The 12276-nt window shown below is 43.9% G+C and overlaps 1 protein-coding gene across 1 annotated transcript in view; it reads left to right on the top strand.

Moving 5' to 3' along the window:
* PRCP (prolylcarboxypeptidase) overlaps positions 1 to 11590 on the top strand; it is a 49512-nt gene extending 37922 nt beyond the window's left edge. Inside the window, exons 7-9 of the mRNA XM_060686175.2 lie at positions 5280 to 5444; positions 7532 to 7719; positions 9484 to 11590. Coding sequence (XP_060542158.2) covers positions 5280 to 5444; positions 7532 to 7719; positions 9484 to 9700 — 570 coding nt within the window. The 3' untranslated portion in view covers positions 9701 to 11590. The remainder of the gene's footprint in view (positions 1 to 5279; positions 5445 to 7531; positions 7720 to 9483) is intronic.
* Positions 11591 to 12276: the final 686 nt, after the last annotated feature.

Raw genomic sequence — 12276 nt, 5'->3', positions numbered from 1 at the left:
AAACAATAAAAACAATATAAGTTGTAAAGGTACAAGCAACATGGATATAGCCATAAGTGGGAAGAGATAGGTATGTACTAGTAAGGATGAGAAGAATAGTAAAACAGTTTTAGTAGTTAATTTGACAGTGTTGTGGGAATTATTTGTTTAGCAGAGTGATGGCATTCAGGAAAAAACTGTTTTTGTGTCTAGTTGTTCTGGTGTGCAGTGCTCTATAGCGTCATTTTGAGGGTAGGAGTTGAAACAGTTTATGTCCAGGATGCGAGGGGTCTGTAAATATTTTCACAGCCCTCTTTTTGCCTTGTGCAGTATACAGGCCCTCAATGGAAGGCAGGTGGGTAGCCATGTTTTTTTCTGCAGTTCTAATTATCCTCTGAAGTCTGTGTCTGTCTTCTTGGGTTGCAGAACCAAACCAGACAGTTATGGAGGTGCAGATGACAGACTCAATAATTCCTCTGTAGAACTGGATCAGCAGCTCCTTGGGTAGTTTGAGCTTCCTGAGTTGGCACAGAAAGAACAGCCTTTGCTGTGCTTTTTTGATGACGTTTTTTATGTTAGGCGTCCATTTTAAGTCTTGAGATATGGTAGAACCTAGAAACTTGAAGGATTCTACTGTTGATAACTTATCAAAAGCAACCCTCGAATACTGGCTTGTTAAGATTTGTCAATTATGATTTGAGCTTTCTGGGTGCCCTTGGTGCTGGCAGCCTTTTTTTTTTTTTTTTTAATAAAAAGGTTTGTTTATTTTTGAAATGGTGATGGTGGGGCTTCCCTTGAGAAAACCTTTTCACACGAGATCTTCCAGTCCATCCAGGGTCTAAAAATCAAGAAGGGTTTTTTTTTCCTCTTTTGTCAAATCCTTTAAAAAAAAAAAAAACCTAACGTATTCAGCTTCCCTGGGTGGCGTAAGCTTTTTCCAGTCACTTCTTCTTCTTCTTTTTTTTTCTTTGTTTAGAAACCCGGAGAGTTTTCAGTGACCCAACTAATGTGATTATTCTGAGACTGAGCCGGAGAGCTATTGAGTAGCTAGAAAGGTGGATTCATTCAGCTGGCTTGAATACATCGGTTTAATCCTCTTCAGTCATGGGGCCGGGGTGGGGGTGGGGAATAGTCCCCTTAGGGAAATGGGAGGCTCTGTGTCTCTAGTTCCCACTGCTCTCCATAAAAGTCGCAGCCTCTTAAAGCAACTCTTTTAACTTCCGTATGGCCCGTCTGTAGGAGCAGAAATGTTTTGGGAAATCCGGGACTTTCCAGCTGAGAAAAAGGATTTCGGACAACTGGAAAAAGCTTGGAAAGTGATTATTTTAATATTTTAATATTTTAACATTTTTAATATTTTAACATTTTTTTATCAAACACGTATAAGATAACAGATAGAAGTATACTGTCAAGTTTCCGAAAGATGCCCTAATTAATTCATGAGCCATGATCCAAACTTCAAAGGAAATATATTCATTTATTAGGAGCACCATTCCAGCAATACTTGGATGCAGTTAGGACTGATCCTACATAGATTTACGTTCCCCTATGACCCTGTCTCTCCCCTCCTCTCTGGCCATGTCATACATCACATTCTCCAATTAACCACTTTGGCTGGCTGTGAAACCTAACACCCTCCTTCTGATTGCGGTCAGAAAGAATGTATGGAATTCACTTCAGTTCTTCCTCCCTCCTGCTCATGGCAACTTGAAAGCTTTGCAAGTTGACATATACTGTAAACCAGTGGTTTACAGTATATGTCGCCGCCACTACCAGATCGGGTGAACTGGTAGTGGCGGCGGCGGGAGTCTCCACCCACCCGCCCGGACAACACTGTGCATGCGCAGAAATGTCGAGCGCGAGCGCCTGCGTGCCTACGAGCAAACCGGTAGCGACGGGAGTTGAATCCCACTACTGGTATAAGCATGATTATGAATACAGGATAAGGATACGAATACATGGGGACAGTAGGACAGGGGCGGTAGGCACGCTGGTGCGCTTATGCACACCCTTTACAGACCTCTTAGGAATGGGGTGAGGTCAACAGTAGACAGTCTAAGGTTAAAGTTTTGGGGATTTGGGGAAAAAACCACAGAGTCAAGTAATGCATTCCAGGCATTGACCACTCTGTTACTGGAGTCATATTTTCTGCAATCGAGTTTGGAGCGGTTTACCTTGAGTTTGTATCTATTGTGTGCTCATGTATTGTTGCGGTTGAAGCTGAAGTAGTCATTGACAGGTAAGACGTCATAGCAGATAATTTTGTGTACTACGCTTAGGTCAGAGCGAAGGTGACGTAGTTCTAAATTGTCTAATCCCAAAATTTCAAGTCTGGTGGCATAAGGTATTCTGCTGTGAGTGGAGGAGTGGAGGACTCTTCTCGTGAAATTATCTCTGGACTCACTCTATTGTGTTAATGTCTGATATGCAGTGCGGATTCCAGACAGCTGAACCTCCCCCACACTTCCATGGACCTGTCCAATGGCCAAAAAATATTGGTCAAAGATAAAAAGGTGGTTAGAAGAGATTAGATCTAAAACCAGGACTATTTTTATTAGGCATACTACCGGGGAAATATAATAACAGAATCACTTACTCAATGTTACATGTAATAACAGCAGTTAGAATCTCATATGCACAAAATTGGGGAAAAATGAAAGGATCCCTATAGATGAAAAGGTAATAAAGGAAATACTAGAATGTGCTGAATTGGACAGATTAATGATGGAATTTAAGAAAATCCAGAGTATTACTCAATTTATTGTACAAATGGTTAGATAACAGGTGCAGAGATTAGTTATTTAATAATGAAAGAAGATTAACAAAATAGAAATAAGACTTATATAGATATATATATAAGAATATATATTGTAAGAAATATTAATATTGGACTGTACATGACTATAGATTAAAATGTATAGAATGATAAATACATAGAAGGTTATGGTATAATTATGAGAATAATGGTTGTATCTATGATATACAACATTATGCATTTAAAAGAGACTATTATAGAGGGGTGGGCTTCAAAAATTTTAGCAAGGTGTTCTCTGCCCAGTTGCTGGGTGGGCGTGGCCTAGTCGGCCTCCTGCACCACGGTGGGGAGGGGTGTTTTTGTCCTCCCTGGGCTTCGGAGGTTTTTCTCGAGCCTCCGGGAGGGCAAAAACAGCCTCCCCAGGCTCCGAAGGCCCTCTTGAGGCCGGAAATGGGCCCATTTCTGGCCTTTCTGAACTTCAGGTAGGCCCGTTTTTCACCCTCCCCGAGCCTCCGCGCACGCCCTGCACTTACCTGCATCCGAAACGGGCCATGTGGGGACTCCTGGGAGGGGCAGGGTGGGGTGAACGGGGCCAGCCAGGAGTGGGATTTGGCGGTTCTCTGAACGGCACAGAATTTTAGTTAGAGATTTTCCCGAACCCCCAGTAGCCTACCCCGAGACTATAATGTATGATTAATGTATGATTATAACCAGGGTATGTGATACTATATATACTTGAAAAGGACTGGATACTGGTCATTTGCATTCTTTTAGAGAGTCGTTGAGGCCGCTTGGAGGTTTGTCTGCACCCTCGGGGTTTTCAACACAGTCCTTTCAGCAGTTCCAAGAAGGCTCCACACCCATTTGCACTACTCAGGTGACCCCAAGGACACAGACAAACCTCCAAGTGGCCTCAATGACTCTCAAAAAGGATGCAAATGACCAGCTGTCTGCAAGGAATATCAATCCTTCCATTCCCCACCATCCAGTCAGAGCTGAAGAAGCTTCTTGGATGAGAAACGAAACCTCTTCAAAGAAAAACAAGGAAGTCCAGTTGCCTCCTGGAAAAAGCACCTTCGGGACAATAAACGGTTGAGGGAGCTGGGTATCTCAAAGAGAAGGGTTAGGAGGAACAGGATAACTGTCTTCCAGTATTTGAGGGGCTGACACAGAGAAGAGGGAGTCAACCTATTCTCCAAAGCACCTGAGGGCAGGAGAAGAAATAAGAGATAGAAACTTATCAAAGAGAGATCCCATCCCCATCATCATCATCATCACGTGATCAAAATTCAGATGCTTGGCAACTGTTTCATATTTATGACCGTTGCTGTGTCCCGGGGTGACGGGATCCCCTTTTGCAACTTTCTGACAAGCAAAAATCCCTGGGGAGGCCAGATTCACTTAACAACTGTGTTGCTAACAATTCAATTCAAATCTTTATTGTCAGTGCACAACATATATATATATATATATATATATGTATGTATGTATGTATGTATGTATGTATGTATGTATGTGTGTATAGTTAATATTTCGGGTTTCTTCCCGTGTAATTGTGGATATATCCCTAAAAGGGTAGAAGCGACGTTTCGACAGAATCTCATCTGCCATCATCAGGTTTATGTGAGGAGTCTTTTGCAGTAACATTTACTGCAAAAGACTCCTCACATAAGCCTGATGATGGCAGATGAGATTCTGTCGAAACGTCGCTTCTACCCTTTTAGGGATATATCCACAATTACACGGGAAGAAACCCGAAATATTAACTATACACACATATATACCCGTGAAAACTTACATGACAAATATATATCTATATCTATATCTATATCTATATCTATATAATATATATATATATAATATATATATATTATAATTATAATATATTATATAATATATATATATAATATATATATATATATATATATAGCTTTAATTTATATGCCGCCCTTCTCCGGAGACTCAGGACGGCTTACAATGCGTTAAGCAATAGCCTTCATACTTTTGTATATTTTATACAAAGTCAGCTTATTGCCCCCACAATCTGGGTCCTCATTTCACCTACCTTTGAAAGGATGGAAGGCTGAGTCAACCTTAAGCCTGGTGGGATTTGAATTTGCAGTAATTGCAAGCAGCAGATGTTAATAACAGTGCATTAGTCCACTGTACTACAGGCTCTATATGTACAATGAGATTGGTTGAGCTCCCTCAGTGCAACCCCCCTCCCAAAATAATACAGTGAAGACAGAAAATCCCTAACCCAATAAATCATATTAACAAAACACCCAGTCCTATTGCACCACTTATCAACTGCAATGATTCACTTAACAACTGAGGGCAAGAAAGGTCGTAAAACTCTTTAACAAATGTCTCGCTTAACAACGGAAATGTTGGGCTCCATTGCGGTCATAAGTCGAGGACTGCCTGTGCTTTGCAGATGTGCCAAGAATAAGCTTCTCTGCGCGGGATTGGATTGTGTAACTCTCTGCTAATTTGGGGAGACTCAATTCTTCTCTATTGCTTTTTTTTTTTTTTTTCCCTCTAGGTTATCTGCAAATACCTGAAAAACCCCAAACAGCCAGACAGGTTGTTGCTGCAGAATATTTTCCGGGCTGTAAACATCTACTACAATTATACTGGACATGCATCCTGCTTGAACTTAACTCGGACTGCTACTAAAAGTCTGGGCCTCAAGGGCTGGTCTTATCAGGTGGGTGTGTACCCCGTAATCATCGTGGCAATAATGGGAGGGGTGGGTGAAATGGCGATCGTGATGTAAGGCACCCCTTTTTCCAATGTAAAAGTCATACAGTAGTGGCCAAAATTGTGGAAACCTTTTGGGAAAAGTGTATTTTCTAAAACTAGCTAATAACACCACATAGAATGTAATGCAATAACTTTTATGAAGGATTTGCTATTAGAATAGCAGTTACAGTATAAAGAAGAAAAGGGAAAAAGTAGAAAAAATGAGATATACAGAAATTATCACCATAGAAAAAACGAGATATACAAAAATGATCACCATGTCAGTGAATACTTCATTGGGTAACCTTTAGCATGAATTACGGCCTTACAACATCTTCCCATGGTGTGAACCAAGCCTTTGAGTTCTGCAGCTGTTCTAATGTGAAACCAAGATGGAATTATGGCTTCTATTAACTAGGTTTTATTGCTGAGTCGCTTCTGACTAACTAGTTTCTTTAGTCGGCTCCATAGATTTTCCATTGGGTGAAGGTCTGGGCTATTCCCAGGCCATTCCAGCAGTGGAATAGGATTATCTTGAATCTCCCCTGAAAAAGTGGTGTTATTAGCCATCAAACCTCAAAAATACACTTTTCCCAAAAGGTTTCCACAATTTTGGCCACTACTGTAGTCATTTTTTCAATTTGTAGCTTTTTGTTCTAATCTTTTTAGCGCTTTTTAAACGTTTCATTAACTTACAATACAGGTAGTCCTCAACGTACAACCACAGTTGAGCCCAAAATTTCTGTCGCTGAGGGAAACATTTGTCAAGTGAGTTTTGCCCCGTTTTTGCGACTTTTTTGGCCCAGTTGGGAAGTGCATCACTGCGGTTGATAAATCAGTCACACGGTGGTGGAGTGAGTCTGATTTCCCCATTGACTTTGCTGGGTCAGAAAGTTGCAAAAAAAAAAAAAAAGAGGGTGTGGTCACGAGACACCCCCCTGTCCCCCCCCCGGACACTGCAACTGTCATAAATACGTACCAGATTGCCAAGTGTCTGAATTTGGATCACGTGACCGTGGGGATTGGGTGGGTTTCACACATTGTTGCCACTGGTTTGCCGTGTGCGCCTCGAAAATGTGGCTAAAGAGGACAGCATTATGTCTTGGTGGGTGGGCGGACCCACCCGCAGTCGCTGCTACCGGTTTGCCCGAACCGGCTTAATACTGACTCTGGTGGGGATGCTGTAAGTGTGAAAAACGGTTGTAACTGTTGTGGCCTGTACGTGGCCTGTGCAGCTAGTAGCTGATTCAGACAGCGAGGAGGCTGTGCCAGCAGCCTGTGCAGCTGGCATTCGAGTCAGACAATGAGGAGATTGGAGAAGATGCCAGGGGCGGGGATTCAGCCAGGGCCTTCAGAACCTCCAGAAGTTCCCTTAAGTGAAGAGGACGAAGAGGAGGAGCCTCTTCTCGATGCACGGGCGCGTAGAGCTGCCAAAAGGCAGGAGTGGCTCCTCAGGAGGAGGTCTCCTCGAGAGTAAGGCTTGGGGCTAATTGGCCACTTCCTTAGCTTATTTAAGGAGGAACGCCGACTGAAGCAATTTGCAGGGAACAACTTCGTTCACATACCTTCGTGTCTTGTCTTGCTTATCTTATCAGCTTCCTGCAAATTGCTTCTGGGCATTCTGCCAACCACAGTAAGCTTTCAGTTATTATTCTTTGAATTCTTGGCGGCTGTTGATGCTATTAATTAACAGCCGTTGTTGTAAAAGACTGGTTTATTCAGTACACTAGGGTTTGAACGGACTTTGTGCTGCGTTCTTTGGGGTCCGTAGCTGGGGCAGAACAGTAACTCCCTTTTTTTTCAAGTGACGTCATAACTTTGAACGGTCACTAAATGAACTGTTCTAAGTAGAGGACTACCTGCATTGTAAGCCTACCCGTGGTTGCTGTATTAGTCAGGTGGCAGCCTAGAAATTTAATAAACAATACAAAAATCTTTAAGAGTTCGCATTTTTAGGGATTCACCTATGAAGGTCAGTCTCTCTGACAGAGCTATTCCAAGCCAGGAGATCTTATCAAATGAAACTCTCCTATTTCCTTTCTCGTCTCCAAGGCTTGCACTGAGATGGTGATGCCCATGTGTTCAGATGGTATCAATGATATGTTTGAGCCACAGAAATGGGACTTCCATTCTTACTCGGAGAGCTGTTTCAAAGCCTGGGGGGTACGGCCACGCCCTTCCTTGATTCCCACCATTTACGGTGGGAAAAACATAAGCGCTCACAGCAACATCATTTTCAGGTGAGTTTGTGTTGTACCAATAACCAATAGCAGTAGCATTTAGACTTATATATCGCTTTACAGCCCTCTCTAAGCAGTTTACAGAGTCAACCTATTGGCCCCAACAATCTGGGTCCTCATTTTATTGACCTCAGAAGGATTGGAAGGCTGAGACAACCTTCAGCAGGTCAGGATCGAACTCCTGGCTGTGGGCAGAATTAGGCTATAATTCTAACCACTGCACCACCACAGTTCCCCTTATATACTGTACTGTCCCATAGTGCTTTACAGCACTCTCTGGGCAGTTTACAATGTAGTACAGTGTTTCCCCAAAAATAAGACCCTGTCTTATATTTTTTTGAACCCTGAAATAAACGCTTGGCCTTATTTTCGGGGAGGTCTTATTATTTTGGGGCGCGTGGAGCAGGACGGGGCTCTTCTTGCCATCTTACCCGATTTCCAGCTCTGTCTCTCTAACCCTAACCGGTTTGGCGGAGGATCCCAAAACAGTGAAGATGAACAGAGACATTTGAGCCGGGATGGGAGACCACCAGGAAAGAGAGGTGGGGAGGCGGGACCTCATCCTGGGTAGGACAGTTGCGCCCCAGAATCCAAAAAAGGGGAAGCAGGGACCAGCTACGCATGCGTTTAAATATTTTCGGGGAGGGTTTATTTTTGGAGGAGGGCTTATTTTCGGGGGAGATCTTATTTTCAGGGAAACACGGTAGCATTATTTGCATATTGCCCCCCAAAATCCGGGTTCTCATTTTACCGACCTTGGAAAGATGGAAGGCTGAGTCAACCTTGAAGCCCAGTCAGGATCAAACTGCTGGCAGTCGGCAGAGTTAGCCTGCAATACTGCGTTCTAACCATTGCGCCTGCACTAAGTATGTTTGCCCACTTGAGTAATTTTATAAAAATAAAAAAGATGGGATATAAATAAAGAAAAATCAGGTACCGGGATGGGTACAGAAGAAACTGTCTTCTGATCCTTGAGTGTTGATGTCACAATTCAAGATGCTTGATGAGAGAGATGCCCCCAGAGATCCAACCCAAATCGTGACCTGAGATGAAATTATTGTGCGGTTACTGTTTCTCTGCATTTGTTCTGTCCCCATCTCACACACGCACACAAACAGATAGCCAGGGGTTAAATAAAACTGGCAGACAACGAATTCTTTCAATAAGAGGATTGGCAGCAACCCAGTAGCTGCTTGCCAAGAACTTTACTCATAGAGGGAGGAGTTATTCCTCCGACAGATAAACCCAAACAAGATACACACAGTTCAAGAATTGTCAAGTCCAGTCCGTATTAAATCCAAGGCAGATAAGGTTGTTTCAAAGATACAAAGATTCAAAGATTTCAAAGATACAAAGACTCGCTAGTAGTTAGTTTTGTCTGTCACAGAGTCTGAATGGCTACCTCACCCACTTTTATCCCCTGTGGGGTGTGGTCCAGTGACTCAGATTAATCTCTGGCACGCCTCCTTTTCTGCTGCGTGCGCTTGTCTCTCTGACGCTGGTGTGAATCCAGCCAAGACTTATCTCCGTCACTGTCTGACTGCGAGGAGATACCTGGCTCCTGGCCAATCACTTCTCCTTCGGGAGACACCTGAGGCATTGCCAGAGAGGAGGGTCCTGGAGAGGGAGGCCTGGCCAACTCCTCTCCTTCATGTTCGGAGCCTTCTCTCTCCGATAAGTCATCCTCAGGGGTCGGAGTCACAACAGCATTCTCCTTGATGTCCACATATGCCATTCACACCTGTCTTCTCCATTCTCTGCCAGCAACGGAGGGCTCGATCCCTGGTATGGAGGTGGCGTGACAAAGAACATCACGGATACTCTTGTGGCCATCATGATCCCAGAAGGAGCTCATCACCTGGATCTGCATGCCAAGAACCCCTCTGACCCAAGCTCCGTCCGGCAGGCTCGCCTCTTGGAAGTCCACTACATGAAGTTGTGGTTACAGAAGCACAAGAGGGTTAAAAAATGCCCAAAGTAACTGGATAGTAGTTGGGGGTTTGTGTAGCAACGGTTATCCTTTGGTTGATTGTCTCCTTTCTGGATTGTCTCTTCTTCGTCTTGCTTTTTCTGAGCATTCTTTAGCTTCTCCTGATTCGTCATCAAGATGTCTGTTTGAGACAAGCTGGAACCGACATGGCTCACCTTCGGTTAGTGACGTCCCATCCATGTCTCTCTTTACAGGAAGCCAAGACGATTTCTTCCTGTTCTTCACTGAGCTATAGGACCCACAAGTGGGAAAGGAGAATGCTTCTTAATCCCCTTTGCCTGCCCCACTTGCTTAGCTGTCTTTGTACGGGGAGCTGGACTCTCTACAGGTAGTCCTCGACTTACGAACCACCACCAAGCCCTAAATTTATCTTGCTCAGTGAGAAATTTGTTGAGCGAGTTTTGCCCCGTGTTACAACTTTTCCCGCCACGTTTCTTAAGTGAATCATAGAGTGGTACGGTGGCCTAGAGGTGGAGCTCTCGCCTCACAATCAGGAGGCTGTGAGTTCGATCCTAGGCAGAGGCAGATAGTTCTCTCTCCGGACACGGTGAAAATATATCTGCTGAATGTAACTCCCCACTGGCAACAGGAATGGCATCCGGCCAGTAAACACTCCGCTCCGTTCAGTTGCCCAGACTCCATCCCACAAGGGATTACGGGGTCCTTAAAAGATTTCTTAAGTGAATCACTGCACTTGTGAAACTGATAACACGGTTGTGAAGTGCGTCTGGCTTCCCCCCCCGTTGACTTTGCTCGTCGGAAGGTCACGGAAGCGGATCACGTGACCCTGCGGCCGTCATAAATGTGAGTCAGCTGCCAAGCATCCGGATTTTAATCCCGTGACCATGGGGATGCTGCAACCGTCGTAAGTGTGAAAAACGGTCATGGGTCATTTTTTTTTGGCCAGGCCGTTGTAACTTCGAACCGTCACTCCATGACCTGTTGTAAGTCGAGGACTACTTGTATGGTCTTAATTTAAGGAATTCAGGGGACCAACAGGTGGCAGGACGGCTGATAACTTAGGAGGCGACTTTAAAGGAAGAATAGACAAATTTGTGAAGGAACCTTTCCCCTCAAAATACTTGAGGTAATATTTTGCTGTTCCTTGCCATTGGCTGGAAGGCGCTCTACTTGAATAGATCCCGCTCTTGATTTTGGCTGTTTACTTTGAAATCTAGTCACCAGGAAGCACTATTACAGCAGAAGCAAGAGTGAAATGCTCCCGGTTCGGTCCGGATCATCCGATCCGGTAGCGATGGAGGTGGGTGGTTCGGGGAACCGGTAGCAAAAATACCTGCCCCCCTCCCCATGCCCAGCTGAGCCGCGCAATCATCAGAGGCTTTTTAAAATTATTTTTAAAAGCATTTTTTCTCCAACCTTTGGCCGAAAACATGCTTTTAAAAGTTAAAAAAAAAAAAAGCCTCTGATGATCACACGGCTTAGCTGGGATCATCAGAGGCTTTTAAAAGCATTTTTTCTACAACCTCTTCGGCCGAAGAAGTTATAGAAAAAATGTTTTTTTTTTAATAAAAAGAAAGCCTCTGCCGATCAGGCAAGTCAGCTGGGATCGTCAGAGGCTTTTAAAAGCATTTTTTCTACAACCTCTGGCCGAAAAAATGCTTTTAAAAGTAAAAAAACAAAAAAGCCTCTGATGATCACGCAGCTCAGCTGGGATCATCAGAGGCTTTTAAAAGCATTTTTTCTACAACCTCTTCGGCTGAAGAGGTTGTAGAAAATTTTTTTTTTTTTTTTTTAAAAAGCCTCTGCCGATCAGGCAACTCAGCTGGGATCATCAGAGGCTTTTAAAAGCATTTTTTCTACAACCCCTTCAGCAGAAGAGGTTGTAGAAAAAATGGTTTTAAAAGTAAAAAAAAAAAAAAAGTCGGCCATGCCCACTCAGTCATATTACCCTCCCAAGCCACGCCCACAGAACCGGTAGTAACAAATTTTACATTTCACCACTGAGCAGAAGACTTGTGTCTCTGCGTGTTGTTTGGTTGCAAGTATGATCCCAAAGGTGCTTTTTTTCAGGAGGCAACTGGACTCTCTTTTTTTTTTTTTCTTTGAAGACGTTTCGCTTCTCATCCAGGAAGCTTCTTCAGCTCTGAGTGGATGGTGGGGAATAGAAGGATTGATAATCCTTGCAGACAGCTGGTCATTTGCATCCTTTTAGAGAGTTGTTGAGGCCACTTGGAGGTTCATCTGCGAAATGCTAATGGTTCCTGTAGTCTGCAATCTTTTCTGGAAATCCGTTCATACCGGTGGTGAAATCCAAATTATTTTACTACCGGTTCTGTGGGCGTGGCTCGTGGGCGTGGTGTGGTATGGTATGGTGGGCGTACTTGGTGGGCGTGGCAGAGGAAGGATACTGCAAAATCCCGATTCCCATCCCACTCCAGGGGAAGGATACTGCAAAATCCCCATTCCCACCCCACTCTGGGGCCAGCCAGAGGTGGTATTTGCCGGTTCTACGAACTAACTCAAAATTTCCGCTACCGGTTCTCCAGAACCTGTCAGAACCTGCTGGATTTCACCCCTGGTTCATACTTCCACGCCATTTGAAGGGG

This window comes from Pantherophis guttatus, chromosome 5, assembly GCF_059756535.1.
Source record: "Pantherophis guttatus breed Tessera chromosome 5, ASM5975653v1, whole genome shotgun sequence".
NCBI lineage: Eukaryota > Metazoa > Chordata > Lepidosauria > Squamata > Colubridae > Pantherophis > Pantherophis guttatus.
This window is presented reverse-complemented; position numbering and strand designations above follow the sequence as displayed.